Raw genomic sequence first — 26,931 nt, forward strand, 5'->3', positions numbered from 1 at the left:
TGGATTGGGAAAGGAGCATTTCTTGTGGTCCTTGCTTGTGTGTGGGCTAACCAGAAGAAAAAATGATGATGTGAGTACTCGCCTCAAGTACACCCCAGCTGAGAGCTTGGGCAGAAGAGGCACAAGCACGAGTTACAGCTCAGTGCCCCAGCAGCTCAGCAATGGGAGTGGCACGACCAGGAGTTTCCTTCCAACACAAATGAGAGAAAACAGACCCTTGGGTAGGTGAAGGGCGTTCAGGACTGTCCCGGTTTCAGCTGGGATAGAGTTAATTTTCTTCCCACTATCTGGTACAGAGTTGTGTTTTGGGGTTACATGAGACTAATGGTAGCACATGGATTGTTTGGTTGTTGCTCAGCACTGTTTACCTCAAGTGAAGGACTTCCAGCATTCTGCCAGGGAGGAGGTGCTGGGAGGTAGCACAGCTGGGACAGCTGACCCAAACTGTCCAAAGGGATATTCCATACCACAGGATGGCATGCCCAGTATATAAACTGGAGGGGCTGATCACTGCTCAGTGAGGGGCTGGGCATCAGAGGGTGATAAGTTGTTACATTGTGCATAACTTGTTTCTCTTCAGTTTTAGTCCTCTCTTTGTTGTCACCTTTTTCATTATTATTTTATCTTATTTTATTTCAATCATTAAACTCTTCTTATCTCAATCCCCAGGTCTTTCCTTTTTTTTCCCCCCAGTTCTTCTCTTCCCACCAGGAGTGGGGGGAGAGGGAGCAGGCGGATGTGTGGTACTTAGTTGCCAGCTGAGGTTAACCACAACTCCATCACTTGAAATTAAGAGAATAACATTAAGTAAAACACTAACAAGTCTTCCCCTGAAATCTTCCTATCATGCTAAGTATCTGTCATTTCTCTGCTGAGCTTCCCTAGTGTTTCACTTTTATTCTTGATACTGTTCATATTAATGGTTGAGCTTACACTCACTGGACCTCAGAGGATGCCTTTTTTCCACCCTCCATTATCAATTTTTCAGGTATATAGGTGTCTGGAGTGTTGGACCCCTTCTGTTTCCTGGATTAAAAAAAAAAAAAAATGTAGCCAGAGCTAATTAAATCTAATTTAGAAAGACTTATTCTCATGGATTTCTGGAGCACCTTTTCTGAATATTTTTGTTCTTTCAAAGTTCTTCTTTAAGCACACAAAATAGAACTGGAGACAATATCACTGTCACAGAGGGATACTTTTTTTTTTTCCACCCCTCCCTCCCCCTTTAAATCCCTGTATTTCATCCTCCCAGTTGTCAGGTAAGCAAGCACTGTTTTCCTACACACACTGACAGAGAACACACATCAACAAAGCATGCCTAAAATATATGGACTCAGTCTTACTCACAGTTATGGTTTGTATCCTTTCCCTTATTGTAAACCCTGTTAAAAAAATTTGAAAGAAAAAAAAATCCAGAGGAAAGCAAGTATTTTTTGTTTCATTTTTTAATTTGGCTTCACGCTGAAAATTTAGTTTACAAGCCATTCATGAGGAAAATGTCCAGTTGGGCAGAATGAGCCATGATTGTGTAACTGCATTCAACACTTGTAGTGTATCATTTAGGTCCCTTTCAGTAAACCATCCTTCTACAACACAGTTTAAGCACCTATATCATATGCTCACTTCATCACACCCTTTAGTCCATTTTAACCTATCAGACAAGTAACAAGAGAAGAATGCTCAAATTGAGGTATTTCCTTAAAAAATTTACTGATCACTGGCATTCAGAGGTAATGTTAAATCATATCATTTTAAACATTGAAAAAATGTACAAAAACCAAGTTCATTTTTAAAAAATATTATCCTCAGTCTTCCATGCATGTTAATAAAAAATATAAAAATCAAATTTATAACACTGAAGCTATACCTTTTGTTCTGCAAAAGTATTTCCACAATTGGAGCCACAAGGTATGGTCATCTTTAGTACAATACTTGTTTTTGCTCTTCATTTTATGAAGTATAGTCGGTTCAGTGCAAAGGTAATAGTCTATGTACACAAATCATTGGAGCCACATGAGGGAAAATTTACAGCAGAAAATATGCATTTAGATCATTATTATCCAGTAGCACTATATATTGTTACAGATTTACACTGCACATCCAAGGGCTCTTACAATAAAAACCTTTTTTTCTTTAAACACATCAGGCTACAGCAGCCTTGAAGTCAGCAACAGAAGTTGTACCACTGCTGGAACAACAACGTGGTACCTCACAAATGAGTCCCTTCAAAACAGCTTCCTGCTCTGTCAACAAAGGTTTCCAGCTAAAAGCATCCTTTTCATGGCAGTGCCTAACCTGGATTCAGTAGCAGTACAAGAAAATTCCAAAATGTGACCATTTCAGGGTCAACTTTTTCAGTTTTGCATTTAAGGTTTCAAGTGTGTTCAAAACCATAGTAACCTTTTTTTCCCCAAAATATAAAAAATGATATCTTCAATGCAAGTTCAACAACAGAGATCAAAATTGTTTGGTTTTTTTTTTTTTTTTTTTTGAGTTATTTCTCAGCTTGTTCATTATTCAATTTTATTTTTCCAAAAAAGATGAACTAGTACCTGTGATCAAATTAGAAATATCTCACACACCTGGAGAGATGTTGGGAATTACAAAAAGGTTTAGAAAGTGGTCCCATTGAACAGATGTCAAATACTTTTAGCACAATGCTGCAACATTGAAGTAGTATAGTACATAATACAAGGTTAGCTGATGTTTACTCTTGGTCCTCTTCCAGGAAACAAATTCTATCACTTCTAAAGAAATTTACTTCTGACTTCTATTTCTAACATTGCTGATTTACATGGACTCTTAATACCCTTAGAGCAATCTGAAAAAGCAATATAAACAAATCACCAAACACAAAGAACTACAGAGACAGGCAGCTGTAATGGGTTTGCTTTTTGTCTAAGTATATACAGTTGCTAAGGAGACATGTTTAACTTAAAGGAATTCTAGTTCACATATTTAAAAATACAATTTCATTTTCAGATGTTTACTTTAAAACTGCTTTTGTTGTCTGGAAAATACAGCACTGGGTAACGTAAATGTCCTTCTTGAAATATAAGAAATATTTTGCTTGAAGTTCATTATAAAAGAAAACATAGGACAAAAAATATATACTTAGGCCATAAAAGATCTTTCAAAGTTTATTTCTTTAGCATTTAAAATACAAAATTGTCTTCATGCTGGATAGTGAATAAAAGACATGTATTTGGGTTTTCCCCTTATACATTCACAGACTTAGAAACAACCTATTGTCAGATGACTTTCATTTCCAGTACCATGGTAGGATGAAAAGTGTCTGAGCATCAGCTTTCTTCGGTATCCATGAGGAGACTTTGTTTGCAATCACATTTATAGATCCTGCATTTGGAACATGGAAGTGAACAGGCTCACACTGAAAGTGATATATATATATATAGCGAGTCAGGAGTCAATCCAATTTAAGGTTTCACTGTAAACTTCTAATACTTCTAAATTTAATTTCTTGTTGCTCACAGGAACAAGGAGAATCTCTTAAGCTCTTTTTCAGACTTGCTGTCACCTGGACACACCTGCAATGGTTGAAGTGTATGAAAAGAAAGAGCAGTTCTGCACCTAAAGGCAGGCACGAGCTCAAATAGTACATGGGCTTTTAGTTTTGGGTACCATTACCAGAACAGGACTCAAAATATTCACCTGCTGCTCCCAGCTCAGGGAGAAAAGTCCATGGATGTCACTTCAGCTTAAAAGGCAGCAGGGTCTTCTGGCTGCAACAAACCTATGAAGAACAGACAGCACAAGCACGAACTAGGGATACAGTAAACTGAATTCACCAGCCCAAGAGGCAGAAAAGATCCTTCTTCACTGTGGGAAAAGGCCAGCTGCAGAGTGAGAGCTCTGCTGCCATGCTGGGCATAGGTGGGATTTTCTACTTGCTGGTTCGGGATCAGAAGCTCAGCCTGATTTTTCTTCAGCTGACTTTGGCTCAGAACTAGCACTCTTAAATAACACCCCATTGGTAGTATAAAAATAGAGTATTACAGAAGTCATGACTTTTTTCTCTTGCTTCTGACACTTTTGGTCAAACTGAAAAAACGGAAATGTAGCACTCTACCAACAGATTATCATACAGCACCTTTTTTGAGATCACCAAGCTATCTCAAGTAAGCTCTGATGTTCATATGGCTCTGTGCAAATCAGCTCAGAATAAAGCATGATAACTGTGCTCATAAAAAATACCCCAAAGAGCTAAGTTAGGTAACTTACTGAGGTGCAATCAGTGTTAAGGTGATTCTACTGTTTCTGTTCCCAGAGATTGATAATTTGAAAACCGCAAATACATCTATACCCCAACGTTGGCCTGCACAGGAGTACTCTGCTCTGCCACCCTGCTAAGGGAAGTGGAATAATCAGCCATTACCACCACACAACTAGTAAAATAATTTTGCATAATGAACTTGCAAGACAATCTAGGCAGTGTCAACTACTGTGCAGAAATGTCTCAGCATATCTCACAGAAACATAAACCCTCTATTTTATAAGCCTTTTATATCCTCTGCTCTCTTGGTATCACCCACTTCAGTTTAATCACATTACACATGATAAAGCACATCACACCATCTGGGGAAAAAAAAGCTGCTTTCTACAAAACAAATCGCTCTTCCACTTGAAGAAGTCAAAGTAATTATTATCTTGAAAGAAACCTGAAATGTTTCCTAGAGAAAGAAACTGTCTCCACTTGAACACTGCGAGATGCAGGAAGTTCTCACAGACCCAAGTCCAAACACATTTAAAGGATGCCCTGTTTGCTGCTGTGTTATCTCAGCAGTTTTACCTCAGTGTTACCGTTTATACATGGTTTGACCACAAGGTGTTGGTGACCAGCATTGTATACCCAGTACAGCAACATAACTATTGCACAGAATGATCATCTTTGTGCCTCTCAGGTGGTGCTGTAAGATCTTACAGGGTTCCTGTCAAGGTTTGAATACTTCTCCATAGTTCAAAGAAAAAAGCCAGGGTGAGATGAAATCTCACTTTCTACCCTGCCAGTGACCAAGACATAACTGGGATGTCACAGTACCTTCAAGATGCTGCAGCCTCTGACTTCTTCAATAAATCACCCTCTGAGTAAAGACCACCTGGCTTAAATTGTACCTAGTCAGGTTAGCAAAATTACCTGAATGACCATGTCAGCCTTCCTGCTCATATGTGAAACAGATCTTGCAGTTTTGTTGGACTGATTAATTAATAATTTAATTAATTAGTAACTAATTCTCGGTGGCACTGATGATAACTTTTATTTTCCATTTTGTATTCTTCCCTTTTCTTTTCTTGTAATGGTTTATTCAGAATAATTTGTTAATTTAAGTTTTCCTAATCAGCTGAAGTTCAGATACCTAAAAAGTAGCAAACTATTTGAAGTGCCTGGTTCACAGGGAACTTCTGTGCCTCAATACGGTTTTAGGAGCCAAATTTGAATTTTGCAAATGTAGAACTCTTGGCCAGCGTATTTGTCATTTCCTGTTTCTAGAGCACTCATGAAAGCTCTGCTAGAGAAAAAAACATTAAGTACATTAAGTAAAATGCAACATTTCAGAAAGTCTTATGACCCACACTCTGACCTAAAGAAAAATTGAACTTAGTTGGTCAGAACTTTTAATGAGAATTTTGTTTTCTCTCTAGCCTAGTTTAGTCCCGTAACATGCAAAACTGTGCTTACAGGTTTTCTTTTTCTGAGACCACACAATCTGCAGCACATGCTACTAGAATTGTGCAATTATTATTTTTTAAGTCAGGGCAGGTTTGGTGTTTTGTTGTGTTTTTTGTTTGTTTTTTTTGTCCCTTAATGAGAATGCTATTCTTGAAGGAGCAGAGAGCCGAAGGTGACTAAAACAGTTAATATGAGAAGCTATAGTTACCACATGATAATATAAAAGTAGGAAGAATAATTTAATGGCAATACTAAAGATGAACTTATCAGGGAACTCATAAATAAACCACACCTGCTTTAAAAATTTATCAGATGTTGAAGTGCAACAATGACTTTTCCAGGAAAATGTTTACTGCATTTTATGAATATAAAAATACTCCAACCACCCCAATGCCTAAATTAGCTACCAAAGGTATTCAGCTTGCATGAAGATATTAATAAGAGCTTTGTGTGACACGTAGCTATTTACTTCTGGCAGCTATGTCACTAAAGAGGTTGCATCACTTCCCTACTGCACACGTGTCCTTTTCAACCCTTGTGACCTAAGGATTTATCCCTTGAAAATGGGATTACCAAACACACACACGTCTGGTTGCTATTTATCACACCTAGGTCATTCTAGTGACAATAAATGCATTGAAAAATATAGTGTAATTAATGGATATAAAACTAAGTGTACAGCCTAGTCTATCCATAAGGCTTACAGATTTCCTATGAAATGTTTTAAATCTATCTACTACAGCAACAGACTCCCCAAAAAATCTGTAATAACACTTGCCATACTGTGCTTGAGACAGTGGTTTAAAAATGCTTTGCACCTACTAAGCATTTGTTTGGTTTCAGTGGGGTTTCATTATGTTTGGAAAAATACAAATGAAACAACCAAAAAACCAAACCAATCCCCCAAAACTTCAGATACGTTGGATTTTGTGGTTGTCTGGGTAACTTTAAATATTTGTTCAGGCATATGAGAAGAGATAATCAGCCTTGGCTGGGTATCTCATACAATATGTAAAAAATTCAGGTTGATGCAGCAACTCTGCTGGCAAGGGAGGGCAGTGTTACATAAGAGCACAAAAATGCTCATCAGAAATGTCAAATGCCTTAACACCCCTGCATTTTTGTCTAAGGATCACTGAAGTTGAATAGTTGCAAAGAACCGAAGTAATTTCTGTGTATGTTTCCTTGTACATTTAGGGGGTTTTAATACTGTTAAAATACAACAATCTGCCTATAAAACCAGCAATATTTTAATGAATGTTCAGTGAAGGAGAAAGAAGTTTTCACTTCTTCTCTCACTTTTCATCAAGTCACTGAAAGTTGCCTGTCACCACCCAGATGCTCCACAGTCAGATGCCTCTAAAAAGTCTTCTCATGGGGAACTTTTGAAACACTTCTGCAGCTGGGATTTGACAGATGAGTTGGAAGGAGTATTGCTGCAGTCATGCGATGTGTTCCAGGCCTCAGCCCTCAAGAGCCTGAGTTCACCACCCTGTGGTAATGTGGCTTCTCTCTAACTACAAGGCAGTCTAATATTATATACTACAAATGTAAAATTAATGGAATTATATTAATTAATCTCAACAATGTGTGATCTAACAATATTTCCATGCAGGCTGATCCTTCATCCTATCATTCCTCCTATGTCGTTACCTCATTCAGTAACTTCTCAAAAGAGGGAGAATCACACTTCCTTCCAGAATCTGTTGTTTTGTCTTATGCCTTTTTTTTTTTTTTTTTTTTTTTTTTTTTTTTTTTTTTTTTTTTTTTTTTAATGATTTAATCCACCAAGAGTACTTGCTTGTGACTTGTGTTGGTCACTGGTGTTCTCCAGCAGCAGCTCTGGCCTGAGCTCACTGGTGCACAGGACTTTCAGTGCCTCTTCACCACCCAATGTGGCACCTGTTTAAGGGCCCATCTACTGCAGGCTGCAGTGCCCTTCAATGCACTCTGTACAGCTTGGGTGCACACAAGTAGAGCTAGTAACACTCACCACAATTACAAAACACCTCAAAAGAAAAATAAAAATAAGTCAATGAACCTATGGGCTTTTATAAAATAGACCCCCAAGCTACACCATACGTGCAAATTAGACACACTCATATTCAGCCAACTTCAATCAGCTTTCTTTGTTCTTTCACAGATGTGGTCAATGTATCTCTTCCTTTGGAGCTTCTCTCACTTCAGAGCTGTCCATAGGCTTTTAAGCTTACCTCTTTCTTCAGTTCAGACGTGTTGGGGAATTCTCTCTCCTTCCTTGCATTCTGAAATTCTCAAATTCCCAAGCTCACATGCAAAGCAAAAGATAACTTAGATACCTTGAGCCAGGTGCCATAGTCCTGTAGAGATACAGTATGTCCAGACTACACTGCCTTCTCTTATATACTGTACAATTACAGAAAACAGACCTCAGGGATATCACCTCCCTGTAACCCTGAGGCATGATCAACAAAATCAAGTGTCTCTACTGTAGCTTCCTGTCTTCTCTGTTTTCAAAAACTCTCGTGAAGGAAGGCAGGTTGTTCACCCCACCTGAAATAACTCTTCTCCTTAGGTTAACAAGCTGTATTGTAAGAGACTTTTCCCAAGCTTAACTTGCCTTTTCAATTAATAGCCAGCATCTACCATCCTTGTGGAGAAGAGTGTTCCTACTTTTGCTATAGCAACTTTTTCGATATTTAAAGACAAGTTCACATCTTCCTTCAGTCTCCTCTTCTCTAGATTAAAGGACACTTTTGATCTATTTTTGAATACTTTCTATCCTCCAGACTTTATTCAGTTAAACCCCATCTCTCTCAGGTGCCCCACTATGAACAGGTACCTCAGGTAAAACCTTATCACATCTAGGTAATGCAGAAATACCAACCTGTTTCTCAAAGGCCACATCCCTCCCTCAAAAGATGAGAAGATGCATCTTTTCTGCAGCAAAAAGTTAACAGTGCTCAGTTTGACATATTCTGTGTCATCCCTGCCTCAAGATATAGCACAGTAATACACACTCCCTCCTCTGTGCAGCTGACTATTTCTACTTAAGTGTAGTTTCTCATATGCCTTATTTTTTCAATCAATTTCTCCTATTTTTCATGATCTGTTTTAACTCATATCTTGCCAGCCAGTCTGCTGCTGCCCTGTGAGCTTGACTTTTGTTACCTAGATAAATCAAAAATTTAATTATTACCTCCACACATCCCCATAAAGCATATTTTCTTACAGTTTTTCCTCCTATCCTCTTTATTAAAGCCAGTTCCAGTTTGGAGACCTGCCACATACAGTTTGGGATTTCTAAGGACAGATTCCAATACCCTAATGAGCTTTAAAATACCTCCTGCTATTTAAAAAATAGTTAAAAAAGCATTTGGTACAAACAGACACACTTTGCTAAAATTCTTCCCTTTCAAATCTAGTCTTAAATTCCTTTATGGGAGACACAAATCTCAATAGCTTTTCATGCACAAATCCCTACAAAACTAGTCAGAAACGACAAAAGATTTTTTTGTTTGGAAGCAGAGTTGCCATCACAGTTATTTTGTAACAGAGTCCTCCTTCCTACTCCTTGAGGCTTTTTATCACATTCCCTAATCAACAAAGCTCTGTGGTTTTATAGTAATAATCTATATTTTTCTCTGAGACCTCCAGAAGCAGTTAAGGCATCTGGCTTCACAAAAGGAAACATAAGTATTACTAATACAAGCGTGGTGGTTTTTTTACAGTTCTAAACTATTCTAAGTTTCATATATGTTCTATGAAGTATATGCAATGTTGCTATACATGTTTAACTAGCATTTCTTCAGGATGTTCTGCAACTTGTTGCTGGCTTTGCCTCTGAAGTGACTGCAACCTTTTCCAACTTGTGCTGATACATTAAAGTTTTCATTATGCATTCCATGCTATGTTATCTGTACATGCTTGCTACAAAAGAAACCTGTGACTCCTGATAAATTTAAATTGAATATAGCTCTGTAAACATCTCCCATCAAATGTTGTGTGGACATGATCTGAACTGGTTATAAGAGAAAAGCACAAACAGTTCTGTTATGTATTTTCAAACAGTATGTGGCATGTCAGTTTGGAAAGAATTCATGTTTAATTGCATCCGGAAGATTACAGTAAAAAAGGGTTGGGGTGAGGGGTAAGGAGCCTCTCCTTTTCATTCTACCATGGAAAGAGAAACAATTTTATCATTCAGCAATAAAAATAAAAATTAATCCTTAGCAAGTTTTTGTATTACTGTTTCCAAACTGTTCACTGAAACCAAAACAAAGGGCCAAAGTATGCTTGCCTTGCTCAAGAGAATAATCCCACTGAAATCAACAAGACTGACTATTCAGATATGGACAGCAAAGTTTGGCCCCAAATAAACATCCCCGGAACTAGGGAGAACACTAATCACCAAAGTGCACTTTACACCATAGTAGCTACAGTTTCTTTATACATGCACAGTTTGTGCGACACTTTGTACATGGAACTAGCCAATGGAATATAAATAAGTTGTGCCGCTTCTTTTTAAATATGAACATTAATAATGAAGCACATTCACATTTTTGCCTTTCAAAGACCTTTTCAAAAAAATAAAAAACACCTTTCCCAAAGTGACCTGGAACATGTTAAATATAGCACATATGATTCAAAGGATGGTATTCAGGTAGAACTTTCACACACAAAACTGGTATTTGCTGTATAATTGGAGTGACTTATGAAAATCCCAAGAAAATGCAACCCTCTCACCAGGAGAGGAAGGTAACAGTTGTAGTGTTAATTCAGTTTCTTCTGCAAGGGCTTCCTTCTATCTCCATTGTTGTCAGGGCTGAAATCAGTACAGATACCATTAGGAGCAGAAAGAGATGAAGTCTCCAGGCCGCTCTCAGCTCCCATCTGATCAGCATAGAGATAGTCTTCTGCAAAGTGTGGGTGCAACACAGCAAATGTGTAGAAGTCATCTAAAAAAAAAAAAGTTGTTGCACAGAATCAGCTCTCTGAAACAGAAGGATGCTAAATTTGAATACTTACACATATATATAATCACATGATTTCTTTGGAGAAAAATAGCAGCAGTTAACATAATGCTATCATGCTATCCCCAGTGCTTGTTTTAGCTTCTCAGCATAAGTTTACCACATCCACAGAGCTGAGATGCTGCAAAGAGTTATCTAAGCCCTTTGAAAGCACTTCAGGCCAGAGCTTAGCTGTATGAAGGGGTAAACAGGCTTACATTTGCATTAAAATGCATGATGAGCACCACATGCCCTGACATAGCATTTCACTATTCACTGAGGAAGTACAGAAGCCCTCAAACTGAGGATCACTGAACATCAAGAGTAGTGATTTCTTAAATTCTCAAAACTCTTTTGCAAATAATGGTCTTTAATGCTTTGCATTCATGGTTTGCTTCAACCTAACAGCAGCTGTCATTGCTGCTTTCCGCTTTCAAGATTTTAGCATTTTAAAAGTCCCAATATTTTACAGAATAATACAGAACAGGCAATTTATAACACAGGAAAAAAACCCTGATTTTAATGTTGGATAATAACACAATAACAAGAAAAATCAGATTAATTCTTGGGTGAGTGGGGAATCCTTAACATCAAGAAGTAGCATTTTGTGTTGAAAATCAGACACTGAAACTTTGTCTCCATTTGCCCATATGACTTTAATCAGATATGATTTGAACACAAGAAACCATACAGGATCAAGCAACAAGAATCTATTTTTATAATGTAAACTGACACTAGAAAAATCTGAGTGTGAATGTTTTCAGTAATTCAGTCACCTACAGTGTATCACACACCTCCCACTCAAATTCACTGTGCTATCCCAGAAGAGCTCATGATCAGATGATGGTGTGAATTCCCCAGAGTGCAGAGCAGATGACACCTGAAGAAGCCTTTCAAAGGAGTGAAGCCCAGTTCCTCCTGCCACTGGGCTGGTATGGAAGAAGGGAAACGCTGCAGCTTTCTCCCTCTGCCACTCTGAGATGACATGATTTTTCAATGCTGCAAAGGGCAAGAGACCAAGGGAATGCCACATGGCTCACAGGGGCACTGAAGTTGTAGGGCAACCCTGCCTCTGAATTGTTGCAAAGGGATAGGTGAGGAGAAGGCAATAAACATAACTCCATTCTTTTGTTCACAAGAGTGGGTATCCTTTATCCACAGGTTATATGGATCTAGAGCATTCTGGACCCATAACTTCAACAACAATTGATGAAGTTTAGGTCATAAAAGCCAACATTACCATCTATGTTGAAAAATTCTATGTACAACAGGCTGATGGATCATATAAATGATTAAATCTTCATGAGGAAAAGGGAATCCAAATTGAAGAGAGTAACATCTTGGATAGATCTCAGAAAGCTGACATTTTGGGTCCTGCTGAAAAAAGTCCTGAAGGTATTAAGGAATATTTATTGAAATTGTACTCAGCAGAGTGCACTGAAAAGTGCTTGGAATCCCACTTGCCCTATTCACCAGAAACATGAAACAAGGTGATGTAGAAAGAACCAACTATTCCAGCATTACTTCTAATCACAGGTCTCATCTTGGAGCTCAAACTGAAAGCAACTGTGAAGCATTAGACTGAAGGAAAAGAAAAGATCACCTCAGTCATTAACTTGGGTAAAAAGGAGATTTTGCTTCCCATCTCCACTAAAAACAAAAAGACATAAAAAAAGAACCCAAAGTGGAACTAAGACTCATGTCTATGTCTTTGCATTAAGTATGCATATGTGCTACAAGAACTTCAAGGAGTTTTTCTCCTACCCCTGAAATACCTTCCTACTACCTGATGCTCCTCCTGGAAGCTCTGTGTTCATTAATCTTCTCTAGTTTTTATTTCCACTGAGCTAAATAATAGGATAAGCCTGTGGTTAATATATAATTATTTTAAGCAAATAATTCTTCCTTCCCTGATTCTTCATCCATACAGATACTCCAAATATGGCCAATTCTCTTTTTTTTTCTGGCTACAGCAAGCCAGGCAGTCTTCACTTTCATAATCTGAACTGTCTATCAAGAGCTGGTGTGGAGTTTCCTAGAATTAGACATGCTCTCCTAGAGAACCTACTCAAACTCTCCAGAATCACATCTTAAGACAGAGAAATCTTGCCTCTCTCTACATTAGACTAAAAGGATAAGCTTTGCAATGAAAGTGTCTCTGAACAACTAAGCCAACTGCACACTGCTTGAGAACTGATAGACAGATCTCTGGCAACCAGTGTGTTTTCAACCATGCAACAAAAATCCAGATTTCCAATAATCCAGATTCACAATTACCAGTGAATTGGTCTAGTTACACAAACTTGATTTTGCTCTTGGTTATTCTGTTTACCTGCAACCTGAGCTTTTCCTTTGGGATGAGATCTGTGGCTTCAAGGACTCTGTCGTGCAAGCAGTAATTCAGGTTTGATACTTTACCTATTTTATCTTTTGTTCTTACAAGTAAGACTCAACCTAATATTCCTGCTATTCCTAATATTCTAACACCCTAGAAAGGAGATTGTCAGTCAGCCTCTGCTGTGGGTATACAAAGGAACCAGATACAAAGTTTTGATTTCTCAGAATTTGTCTGGACATTAACTTCTGAACCCTGCAGTCTGCAAGTTTTTTTTTCACCTCTCCTTTCTAGCAAGTAAATGCAACAAATTGAGCATGTGTAAAGATCCACATATTCTCAGGAAAGGCAAGAGGTTGAATACTTATGGCAGGAACTTTCAAGACAGAAATGCAATACCAAAAGTTTATTTGCAACTTTTAACTCTTTAATCTAATAACTTGGATATTTACTCCCACTATTAAACTTTCAGATATGTTAAAATGACATGTTTCTACTATAAAATGAGCACTTCTCTCAGATGAAATGCTAAGGAAAGTTTCAAAGAAATTATGTAAACACCATCCTACCACCTACTTTGTGTTGCATCACAAAAGACTGTTCTTGATTACAGGATATAAAATAGTGAAAATCAGAGCCAAGCACTGCAGTGGCCACTGCTGTGGCTTGGTGGTCTGGATTTTCTTGTGATGGGAACGTATGATGACCACTTAGAGAAAAAGTGCTGATTAAATGCAACTGTTAAAGATGAATATTAAAATATGAATCCTTTAGTAATGACCTGGTCTGAGTTCACTTGTACATGACTACAAATTTAGCTACTCTCAAACAATGAAATATTGTTTGATAAAATCAAAATTCTGCTACACTTATGCTGGTATTTTTGAAGCTGGTGATTGGGAGGTGGGGGGAAGCGCTGAGTCACTACACATTATGAGTTGGAAGACAAGGAGCAACAGTGATAGGCAGGAAAAAGGCAATGGGCAGCACGGGTGTGGAAATGCTGGGGATGTGACATATGAGAGGCACAGAAAGGAAAGGGGTAGGACAGCAGGAGGCAAGGAGGGAAGACAGTAGTCAGGAAAAAAGGAAAGGACAATGGCAATGATACTGATTTCAATAACTCTTGAATATTTGTGCATTTGAAGCTTTACATGCATATTGTACGATTGAAATAGAGGAATTACTAGTGTCAAAACTACGATTTACTAACACTGATGTATTATTTTGTAATATTTTTACAAATTAAATACATATGGATTATCCTGAGAGAAAACAATTAGAACAGGGTATGGCTATCAACAACTCAGTTCATACTCAAATGATACAACTAAATATAGAACCTTACTGCATAAAACAAAGAATCCAAATTAAAATATAAGTATTCTGACTCCCAGCACAATCTATTCACTCAGGTCTCAATTTTTCAAATGCAACTTTCTTGCCTCCATTCCACCTACATTACAGACTATAGAATAGGCAGCCTGGTTAACCCCCTCATTTCCTGCTCCCAGACACAAGAGACAAAACAACAAGACAGTTAAGGCAGCTTTCTTTAAAAATACACATTCACATACATGTAAGTCACAGAACAGAATATGCTGAAGGAGCTAATCCTCGTATTATGTGACTTGATGTGGAAGGGAAAACTGAAAACATGCAAATATGGCATTTGATACCAAAGGTGAAATTAGTTTTTTCAAATGTAAGTTTACTTTGCTTGCAGTGCTGATATCAGTATTGAAGTCACCAAGCCAACTAAAAAAGGTAGAGTTTAATAAAAGTGTAACTGCTTTGTTTGTCAACATAAGTGCAGGCAACTTTGACATTTTGTGACAGTTCAGATGCAGTTAGAATACTTACCATATGTAATCTTTCCTTTTTCTTCTTCATCTACAGCTCTAAAAAGATGCGTAACATCAATTTGTGATACACCCATGGCAGTCTTCAGAATACAAGCTAAATCCTCTTCTGTTACAGTTCCACCTTCTGACTGGTAGAGCTATGAATCAGGACAGGAAGATAAATCATTGCAAAGCTGAATGCCAACCCCTATAAACAGCACTACATTGAAGTAAAGCAAAATAAAAATTTGGTATTAGAAATTCTAGTCACTCTGCGACTGATGTGATATATTAGAGATTTCAGATTAGTCTGGGTAAAAAATATCACATCAGTTCACCTGTGTATGCTTAGAAAGGAAAGCTTGCTATAATCAGAAAAAAGTCCTACCTTTACAGGCCTAACCACTGGAATTACCATGATATCCAGCCAAGACTGTCAAACACAGATACGTTTTGCAAACATGTAACTGAGGATAATATTCAGTCCATTAAGCTATGTGTCCAAACTCCAAGACAGTCTGTGATATTGGGAGATACATTTAGGTCAGCCTAAATCAGGTATCATTTCTACTTGGTCAGGTGTAAAACTCAAGATTCCTTTGATCAAAACCCAAAAGCCAGCTTGCATAAAATGCCTATATCTAAATGGTGTTAATCAAGAGAATCCCTACCTCATACACCAATGATGGGTGTATAAATTGTAAAACTTGTATAAATTTCTACAAGTATTTAATCTAGAAAACAATCATTTACATAATGTTACATCCTAAAGAGTTACCTTACCAAAAATTGGTTTCACTACTGACAGATTGATAACTAAGAATAACTGCTCACAGTCTCATTCCATCTTTGCATATGTACTGTGTTTTACCCTGAGAAGTGGACCTGAATACTTCAAAACATCTGTACCAAATACAGCTTCATTAAGCTTCCTTAAAATAACTCAATTTGTCTGTACAATGCAAAGTGAGAGAAAAGAGTTTTTGAAACATTTCTGTCTCCTTTTAAAGCGTGACAAAACTGAAAATATCAAACCATGAAAAAACTGCTGTTTTGGAAACTTCCTTTTAATTTCTCTACATCTTTGAGAAGGTGGGAACTGATGAGAATTAACAAAACAGGCATAAGTATGTATTTTTCATTACAAGCAGAAGTTGTTGCCATGAGACAGCATACCTTAGTAGAATAAAAATATTAAAGTTCCATGGAATAAAACATATGATCAAATCAGGAATCTTGCCTTCTGCCCCCCCCTCACCTAACCTGCACACGGTTTCACAGGAATAGGGCAAAGAACAAGACAGTTTTTTAATAAAACCTGCTACATTTGCACAGAACAAGTAGTCAGGTAATATTGGGTGGTCAGTATAAAATCCATATTGACAAGATCTACAACAGCCTGTAGTTTCTTTGGCAATTTGGAAGGGAAGGTGTAGCACTTACACTGTAGTGCTGCTCTTAGTCCCAACTCCCTGCCGAAGCAGGGTCACCTAAAGCAGGGTGCACAGGAGTGCATTCATGTGTGTTTGAAATGTCTCCAGAAAGGGAGACTCCACAACCTCCCTGGGCAGCTACCCTCAACATAAAGCAGTTCTTCCTGAGATTGAGGTGAAACTTCTTGTGTTTTAGTTTATGGCCATTGCTCCTCATTCTGCCACTGGGCACCACTGAAAAGAGTTTGGCACCATTGTCATGACATCCACCTTTGAGGTAATGTACGTGCATTAATGAGATCTCTTCTCAGTCTTCTCTTGTCCAGACTAAACATCCCTAGCTCCCTCAGTCTCTTCTCATAAGGGAGATGCTCCAGACCCCAAATCATCTTTGTGGACCCCTCCCACTACCTCCTTGTCCTTCTTGTGCAGAGGACCCCAGAACTGGACGCACCACTCCAGAGGTGGCCTCACTGGGGCTGAGTAGAGGGGCAGGATCACCTCCCTTGACCTCCTGGCCACACTCTTCCCAGTGCACCCCAGGATCCCTCTGGCCCTCCTGGCCACAAGGGCACTGCTGGCTCATTGTCATCTTGTCATCCAGCAAGACTCCCAGGTCCTTCTCTGCAGAGCTGCCCTGCAGGAGGTCACACCCCAGCCTGTGCTGGCACTTGGGGTTATTCCTCCCCAGGTGCAGAACCCTGCACTGGCCCTTGTTGAACCTCATCGGGTTTCTCCCCATCAAACTCTCCAGCCTATGGAGGTCTTGCTGAATGGCAGCACAACTTTCATATCTATCTCCCACTCCCCCCAGTTTTGTATCAACTCCATAGAATGATACTATTTTCTGAGTTTGTCAGTCCTATACTAAAGGATTTAACTTTGAGAACTTGTAGCTATGTGAAATGTTGCACTTTTCCTGAAGGAAGTAGCACATGGCAGAGGACAGCACCTGTTCAAAGTCATACACTCATGAACTAGCTAGGTCCTTCAGTGGCTCCAGGTAAGCTGTATGAAAATCTTACTGTGTGTGAAGTCAGGACAGGAGGTAGGAAAAGGATTAAAAAAGGTTCTCTAATTTTTTAAAATTCTAGAATAAAGAAAATTTCCTCAGCTTGAGACTTTTCTTAACCCTTCCAGTCATCACTAGCAGGATAAAATGAGCCATACCTGCTTCCCCTTGCAGAGTACTACTTCCCCTTCTTAATACATGCTTAAAGCCTCTTTGCAGTTTTACAGCTAACTTTATATTTTGTAACTAACAAAGTGACTCAAAATTCTGTATTATGAGTTGGAGAGTGAAGCAGATAATGAAGAACAGAAATTTTCCTAAGAAACAGTTTAATTAAACTTCAAGTGCTTCCAGAAAGAAAATAGCCATCCAATCTGAGCTTTTCTTTCCCTCAAATGATAAAATTATATTGCACATTATGAAACATGACAGCTAAATTAAAAAAAAAAAAGAATCTCCAAAGCCCCCTTTACATTTAGTTCAAATCTGTTCATTTTAGCATGAAGACACAGAGATGACCAAACAGCATCTGACTATTTCTCTGTGCCATTTTATAGCTGAAATGGACTGAGTCAGGACAGAGATCTTTCTTTCTGCTTTTCCCTCAGAAGCAGCAATAAATAACAGCAGCTACTAATGGCAGATTTCCCACAGTATTTGTAGGAAGTAAATATTTTTGCTCCTTCCTCCTTTGCCAAATTTATTGGATTCTGGCCAAAGGGTAAGGATGATACATGTGAATACTAAGCATTCACAGGAGCCTAATTTCTTCAGCAAAACATAGTTAAAGTCATCATGCTGAAGGACCTGAATACAACTACACAGAAAATAAGGCTGCAATGTAGCACCATGCAATTGAATGCTCTGAGCTCCATGCATTCACTAGTGAAGACAGCATCAAGACTTAGCACTTCTCAGTTTCAGTAACACTGAAAACCATGTGAATTCAAGGCAAAGGGAAAAGATGATGCAGGATGCAGCAGAATTTGCATCTTGAAACAGTAATATTAAAGAAATTAATTGAAAAGTAATACATCAAGGTGTCAGAAACCCATTGGTTAAGCATTGCTGCTGTCACTTTCCCAAAAAGCTTGCATTAACAATCTATGGTGATGCTACAACAAACCACTGAGGCTAGAGCAAGATCAGGAGCACTTCTGGGAAGCATCAAGTCTGGACAAAGACTGCAGGACCACCACATATACATGGTAAGACTAAGAGGGAAGAAAATTTTAACAAGAAGAAAAAAGGAGATAAAAAAATAATCTCTATTAATATGTAGGAAGTTAAAAAAAACCCAAAACTTTATTAACTGGAAAAATTAGACTTGATAGAAACACTCTAAGAGTAGTAAGTACAACTCAAAAGACTGTTTATTTAGAGGAATCAATACAAAAGACTTAAGGTTTGAGACCTTATTTGCTAAAAAAGATTCTACCAGAGTTCTACAAAAGAATAATTTCAAACAGCAAGCTTCTATAATTTTATAGAACTTACACTTGCAATGCATTCCTTGTTAACACGATCTCTTAATCTAACTTTTCATTAATATTGTTTTAAAATGTAGTGAAGTATTAAAAGGAAATGTTGAAACTTCTATTGCGTCTAATTCCAGTATCAATAATTTCTAAAAATCCGTAAACTACATAGAGCAAGAAAATGCAGCTTACCTGAAATGCCAACTGAATTGTTTCCAGAGTTTTGGATGGCTTACAGACAACTGACAGAGCAATGACAAATTCCCGAATGTCAATTACACCATCTTCATTCTGTGAAGGAAAACCTCCTCTCAAAATAGTGCAGCTTGTCTGAGAAATTTCATAAATAACTAACAGTTGCTAAAAATGCAGAATATTCAGAAAGATTGTTGCATGTGCCACAAAAGAAAAACAGTGTCACTGAAATGAAACCACACAAGGACAAGAACCTGGGTGAAAGCTTTGCAGATTCTTTTCACAGTCTCAGCCAAAAGTCACAGTTTAAATATTCCTGGAAGACAGTGCTGCTACTGCCACCCTTCACTCACATATTTAAGATTTTTCCATTAAACCATCTGAATCGCTGGGCTGAAATTAAAACCAGAGAACCAGAGGACAAGTCACTCTAATTGAAGCCATGAACACATGACATCTGCTCCAAGAGAGAACACTGTCTGGATGAGGTGCTGTCTGGACCAGGAGGTGGATATGTCCACAAAGATAACCATAATTTCTCCATTCTTACTGATTGCCAGAGGAATGAAAAACTGGCTCATTTGCCAAGATCCTTCAGGTTTCAGGCTCATAGAAGAACAAGTCATTTATATACAAGGCAAATGAAGTATCAGGTAACAGACACTGCATTCAGCTGCAATGAGCAGCAGAAGAGGTCTAGCCTGACCCTACATTTTTTCCTCTTCGTATTTTGCATCCAGAAAAAAGATAGTTTTTGTCCAGCTAATACTCCTTTTAAGTTCTACCTGAAGGAATCCTTTATTTAGCTGATGAGAGGTGCCCTTACCTCACTGAAAGGGAAGTGTGGTAACCAAATTTTATGGTGAAATGCTCAGAAATCAGACCTCAGTGAATTCAATTGAAACAGAAGTAGGCTAAAGTGGAGTCTACAATAAAGCAGTAAAATTTTTAAACTTAACGTTGTTTCTTACCTCATCAAAAAGTGCAAACATACTTTCTAATGTCTGAGAAACTGGAAATTCCAAGTAGGCTGAAAATTCTTTGATATCAACCTTTTCTTTCTTCATTTTCATGGCACTTGCAGCATATTTATCAAGATCATCTTCAAGTTTTTCTGGTTTCAGCCTACAAGGCATATTATTTTTGCACATTTCAAAAATCAACCCAGTTTTAACAATACATATTTCAAAATATCAAGTGAAAAAATGGATGATTACAGTGTCAAGCATTACAAAGTCTGGACTAAAAATTACTACACAACTTTATTACAAAATAATGTATTTCTGTAATTTTGAAACTCCCGTTAGTTCTCAAACTATATTAGGAATTACTGTAAGGCCTTAAGACCCTGGACAAATTCATGTCCTTTAGTCTACCTTGATTACAAGCCATATGTGTAAGCAGTTCAACAGGAAGAAACACAGTCTAGAACTAGCTAATAAATTCCAAGCATGGAGAACTAGGTGGAATTTAGGTCACCCAAATATGGCTATATTGTAGGACAGTAACATAAACCAATTATGTTTCCAAATTTACTAATGTCACTGAACAGGAAGGACATGATGCAACTTACCTAAAAAAAACAACAATTCAGGGATTACGTAATAGTGATTATACTGTTAATCCTGTTTATCAGTCCTCATTTTTCACATTCAGTCTTAAGTTGGACACCACGATGAGGTAACCCAAACAAAGTTCTTGCAGTTCCTACAGCTACAGAATTTCCTCTGTCCTTCCCCATTGCAAAACCAGACTCTCTCACTGATGAATGAACAGCTTTATACTTATGTACATATCTACTGCAGGGTTGTTGGTTAATTTTTTGCCTAAGTCAAGCTTCCTGTTTTGGCTTTGCCAAAAAAAACCCCAAAACAACAACAACAAAACTGACCCAACCTCCCAAATAAAAACAAACAAACAAACAAACAAAAACCCACAAAAAAACCCACCCCAAACCAACAAAACAAAACAAAAAAACCCAAACAAAAAAGCTTTACTGAATAATCTTACTAGGAATAAAATAAATGGTGCTGCAGATACGATGCAAAGAAAAGCAGCTTTCCCCCTAAAATACAACATCAAGCAGATCTGGATCAGGTCTTGTCTGAACTGATTTAGGGTAAATTGGGCCTCTTTCCACTCTGAAGACAAAAAATGGCAGTAAAAAAGTCTCCTACAATGTCCTTCTGCAGTTGCCTGTTTTGCTGCTTGCTGCTGCAGACAAGGAAAAGTAGTTATTCACACAACTCAGGAGCTTACACCAGAACTGTTCCCAGACTGCAGCTGGGACCCCTCAACAGCTTCCTCTCAGTAACAAGAATGAATAAAATGCTTAATATCAGCATTCTGAGTAGCTTCTGAAAAAAGATAAGAGCATTTCTGATAGGAATATGATCTGATACATCAGCTCCAGAACTTGATCTCTTGCTGCAGTGACTCTTCCTAAACATCATGACCCATACTGACTTACCAATATGTACTAACTAAATCATGCCAAGACCTGTATTTCTGAATTGTAAGACTTGAACATGCAAGAATTCTTCCAGAAACCCACGGCTCCTATAGAACATTCACAAGTTCTCCATCCTAGCATTAAAGCACCTATCTTAAGATTTAGTCCTAGTATAAAAGTATAAAAGAGTGAGACACTCTTCTGCAAACATTTGTTTTCCATGATCAAGAAGAAAAGTAGAAGGAATGATAAAAAAAAAAATGCAGAGGATTTGAGATGCACACAGAACTCATCTTCTCACATGCTGGATTACATGCAAAAAGTGTCCACTGATAATACATCCCAGAGTAGCAGTTGAAATGGATTTTAACTGTAGCACGAGGACAGCTGGCATCTAAATCCTCCCTTGAGATAAGCCCCCACTGACGCAGAATACGTAGTGTAACGTTTGTCTCTAAATCAGAGAGATTCTGTTTGCAATGAATTGTCTCAAAATTCACCTTCTGGAACGGAGGGAGAACTCATTTGGTGAGTAGCACTCAAGACTTGCAAGATCTCCTCTTCACCAGTAATCAAGCCTGAAAAGCTGTAGAAGTTTGAAGGCAAAATCTTGTATGGGAAGTAACACAGCTCACCACGAATCTTACGGGCATCTTGTGCTTTATGTTTTGTAAACACAGGAAGAGATGTGAGGCAATCTCAAAAGCAGTATGTGGACCAGTGAGGCAAACTGCTTCAAGCTGAGTATGACTGCATTGTATTTCTGGTAATCCAAGGTGGGCTCACTTCCCTCTAGCCCTTCAAAACCAGAAAGTAATTAATATGTTGATGACCATAAGTCTTCAGAAGCTAAGTGCAAATCTCATAATAGGTTCTGAACCAATATGAAAAGGTTTGAATGTCCAAATTCCTTTACAATTGTTACTTTTATCCCAATGGAGGCCAGAAATTATAGAAAGCCAACAGCAAATGTCTTCCCTCATGAAATCACGCTTGTTGGCTTAATAGTTTCCATGCAGGGTCTAGGCTTTAAATAAAACTATTGCTGTTGTGGTGTTTTGCTCCATTTTTTTTAGGTCAGTGCACACTAAAGAGAACAAGAAGTATTCCTGAGTCAATGAAGATGGAAAGGACATTTTTCAAGATTAACAGCTCTGAACATTAAATTCTTCACAGCAGACTTCACAAGGAAAACCAGATCCCTGAAGGTAAAATATTTTACAGCATAATTATCACTATTTTTAGCAAGTAAGCTAGTTTTAGCTATATTTGACTATTTGAAAACAAGCTCATTTCTTGCATGCTGGGAACCTGCCAAAAAACCTTCTAGTGTCTCAGAGAGCTGGAAGAACAGCTGGATCTTGTAGCTAGCTACTGTAAACTGCAAGCACAGAGAACATGCCCTAAAGCCAGAAAAACACAATACATTCAGTTTTATGTCTGCTGAAGTACTTCTGTGCAACTTCTTGCCATCATAGAGCAAGTAAACTGAAAAACTGCAGAACTGACCTTCTTGAATACTCTTGGCACACTCTGCCTTGATCCACAAAAGCAGGGGCTACCATGGCTGGTATTTGCTGTCATGCCTGATCCATGATCACCTCCTGTAGTGGAGAGCATCCCTTTTAAAGCAAATGCAGATGGTAAACATCCTCCAGAGGTTTTTTTCCTCGTTAAAGATGACCTCTGAGCACTCTGAAGTCACAGCACAGATAGTTAGCTGTGAGGGTTTATTACTCTGAGGACAGAAGTTCTACCTACAGTCCAGACCATCATTTCAGGCGCACATGGAGAGCAGAAGTCTGAGTTGTAGTCTGGATTGTGGAGGCTGTTAGGTAAGAATAGACAGGCATCAGGCCTGAGGTCCTTGTAGATTTTGGTAGCCTACAGCTGCAATAACTAAAAGGATCCTCGTGGTCAACTTGATGAGGTAATATTGGGAATTAAAACAAACAGAAGCTTGAAACAATAGGAGCATATCAATTCAAATCAGAACTCAAGGATCTCCTTGCAGGCAACTACCCTAAAGCAGCTCATAAAAAGTATCTTATAAGAAGAGAGAGATTAGACTTAATTAACTGCATTAACACTTCCTGAAGGAGAAGATATCCAAAGAGGTCTTTAGTAAGGCACAAAATCCAAACAAAATTCAATGTCCAAAACGTGGCAAGAGATCCAGTTCAAGTGAAAATAGAGATTCACTTTAAATAGTGGGATAATTAACTACAGAATAAAGCATCAAATGAAACAAAGGATTTACAATGTATGAAAAAAAGAAGAAAGCTATAACATAGGCTGCATATAGTTTAGCAGTTAGCTCATTGGTCAGACATAAATTATCAGACTGAAGAGGAACATGACTCCTTGAGGAGTGACGAATGCACAATTTGAGAGGATAAGTCTATGATGATCAATTGATCTTATTGATAGAGTCATTCTGTCACAGAGTCTGGTACAGACCAGCTGTACAGCTCTGCTAACAGGGCCCGAGCTCTTCCTTAGATGAAGCATGAGAACTCACTGCTGTGCCTGCATGGATTTTGGACTGGATCCCATCCAGCTGAGCACAGTCTAAGCAAATTTTACAGACAACGATAATGATCAGCTGTAGACACATAATGTGCACAGAAGTAACTCTTCAGTATAGCAAACTGAGGTGTAAGTTGATTTAAAAAAATCTAAACCAAAAAGAACTCTGAATTTGCCTTACTGTAGGAATCTTCAAACTGGATGTTACCTCGAAAGTACATTATTGCTCAAAAACAAGTATTAAGACCGGATGAAAAAATCCATTGGAAAAAATTTACTGCTTCAGTTATTTAGGGATGCTAGTGGATGATCTTAATGCCTCCCTGACCTCAAAACCTTTGAATAAACAGCAAAATGACTACATTATTATCAAACGTGCATTAGAGATGAAGTCATATTACAATCTTCATCCAATTGTGCCAGAAAAATACCATCATAATATCCTTCTTATTGGCACATGCCCACATTCAGAGGATTATATTTCACCAATGATTAATTGCTCATACCAGAGAAGAACTTCTGAGCTGCAGTGAACCTCACTCACAATTGCATGTAACTGTTTTAGAGGCCAAAACAAAACCCTAGAAAAGCATAATTTGAAAGAACAGCTTTAAATTGAGCAGATACAAGCCAGACAACTTAACAAGAGGATTAAACTGAATCCCAGGATTATCAACTGCATAATAAGAGACGTGGGTGGTTGGTTTGTTTTGTTTTGCTTGTTTTTCTTCCTTAGTGCGGTAAATTCAGAGCCTTCTAAACAAAGTGAGAATCTTTCTTCTCCCTTAGAAGCCTCTCCTATCCTAATGGAAGTTTTTCAGATGGAAGTTCTGACAATAGATTAATATATGCTTGTCATCTGAATTCATGATGTGTGCTGTCCTAAATTCCTTATTCTCCAACAGAGCTTTTTCTTCTTTATTTTATTTTATGTACACAAGCTGAAGATGAAGGAAAAAAATAGTGAAAGGAAATAAAATATACAGTGGAAACAAACTACGCTCTACACTTTCAGGTGATGAGACAAGAAAATGAAAAAGGGTGTTTGCATATTGAGAGTTAATAGGATGAGGTTGTCCATTTAGTTCATGTTTGCTCAACAAGATCACTGAAGATGCAGGAGAAAAATTGGAAAACAGCAGCAAGTTCTACGATTTGGTTTATGTAAAATTTTCAGGTTTGCTGAAGCTTTTTTGAAAGGTAAAGCCAGCAGGAAATGGCACTATGGAAAGAAAGAGAGAACCCAGCCCGCATGCTCTGACCTACAGCTGCATTAGAAAGTCCATCTGGCAGTGACCTGCTCAAAAGATCAACCACCACCTTGTCCTTCTTGGGAAAGGGTGATCCTCTGTCCTCACTATTTCAAGGTTAATCCAGTCACAAGATTGCTATTGGCAGCACTTGTTTTCCCTCCACAGATGTCACAGGAAAAGGCAATTGACTCTTAACTGTATCAAATACTAGGAATCCCACAGTATTCCTGATCCTCTTCAGAAAGTGTCTTCTAGCTCAGGAATGAATGCTTCAGACTCACTCTGCTCACTTGTCAGATGGAAAATAAGAACTTTACAACCCCTACTGAGAACTCAGCTCATTAGGATTCAGGGGTGCTGCTTGCATGTGAAGTGTAGTACTGTTTCAATTTTATACTGGTGTTTCCCTGATTGTATGATGACGACATTCCATATATTCTCATAAATACAATATTGTTACATGATGGAAAAACGATATAAACATAGATATATAATAAAGATGCACCATACATATTAACATTGTAGATGCTCACCCAAGGCTTCTCACAAGCTTTGCAAATTCTAAAAGACACGTATCTGAAGGGAGACGAAGCTGTCCTTCAGCCAAAGCCAGCTGACAGTCTTCAAATGTGTAGTCTGTCACCGAAACTCCCAATGCCCTTGAATAAACCAAAGAAACACTGTAAACAAGACACTCTAAGAAAACTGACCAGAATAACCACTTTTTTCACAGCAAGAAATTCTGTAACAATTATGCTCTCTATTCTAAAAAACCATGAGGAAGAACTCATAAAAGTTCACATAGAGAGAATGAAATATGGCACATGATTCATCGCAGAGCATCTGCTTTGACTGAGTCCATGAAAATATGCAAGAACACAAGACAAAAATTAGGCAGTGCATAAACTTTCATAGACATAAATTTCATATAAGTGAATAATTAGGGTTTCAAAATTTTTAATCTTGAACAGAAATATATATTTATTAACAACTGTGTCCAATATTTTTATTATTATTGATTTATTAATGTATTACCTTCAACTAATATTAATATTATACAAAAGATATTTCTCTATAAAGAACAGCTAGAACACAACGCATAAAAGACAAGTAGAGTTAAACTCTAAACAAACAAGTTATTTTTAAATGTATGACATAAGAAAGATAGAAAAAAAAAATACTCCCAAGCTTTCATACACAAAACAATTCAGTATTGGTTTTTTCTTCACTTCTAACTTGGTGCTCGGTATAAATTGTAGCACCAAAAGATAACTGATGGAAATCCTGATATTAAGGTCGCCCTGCATTTGCTGTGGTAATTTTGAGAGAAAGACAGTGTGGTGTGAAAGAGGCCTTTAAGAACTCAGTGTCCAAACATCAGATGCAATTTAGAAAGTCAACATGACTAGGTATAAGCCATTCATCTGCCACATTTTTTTATTATACTTGATTTTACTTATTGTAGTGAGGAGCACTATCTCTTTTGTGCAGCCTTTTCTAGTTTGATGAAATCTTCACAAAAATTTTTTTATTTACTTACCTTCATTCTTTTCATCTACAGTTTGTCTACCTTACTGCCAGCCACCTTTTTCATATGGGAAGTTAATATACGCTAATGCCAAGATTGATAGAAAACCCTGAGGTCTGCCACACTATGATGAAAACTCTGCATTCAATTCTATGCCTTATTACGAATAGCTTGATCTGTAATGGCAGTTGC

At 37.9% G+C, this 26,931-nt stretch overlaps 1 protein-coding gene across 1 annotated transcript in view; it reads right to left on the reverse strand.

The window, feature by feature from the left end:
- Positions 1-3,114: 3,114 nt before the first annotated feature.
- Positions 3,115-26,931, reverse strand: part of LPCAT1 (lysophosphatidylcholine acyltransferase 1) — a 65,485-nt gene continuing 41,668 nt past the window's right edge. The window contains exons 10-14 of the mRNA XM_083866410.1: positions 25,745-25,870; positions 19,949-20,102; positions 18,975-19,073; positions 14,879-15,017; positions 3,115-10,626 (exon numbers count right to left, since the gene is read on the reverse strand). Coding sequence (XP_083722536.1) covers positions 10,442-10,626; positions 14,879-15,017; positions 18,975-19,073; positions 19,949-20,102; positions 25,745-25,870 — 703 coding nt within the window. The 3' untranslated portion in view covers positions 3,115-10,441. The remainder of the gene's footprint in view (positions 10,627-14,878; positions 15,018-18,974; positions 19,074-19,948; positions 20,103-25,744; positions 25,871-26,931) is intronic.

Source organism: Zosterops lateralis, assembly GCF_965231275.1.
Source record: "Zosterops lateralis genome assembly, chromosome: 1".
Taxonomy (NCBI): domain Eukaryota; kingdom Metazoa; phylum Chordata; class Aves; order Passeriformes; family Zosteropidae; genus Zosterops; species Zosterops lateralis.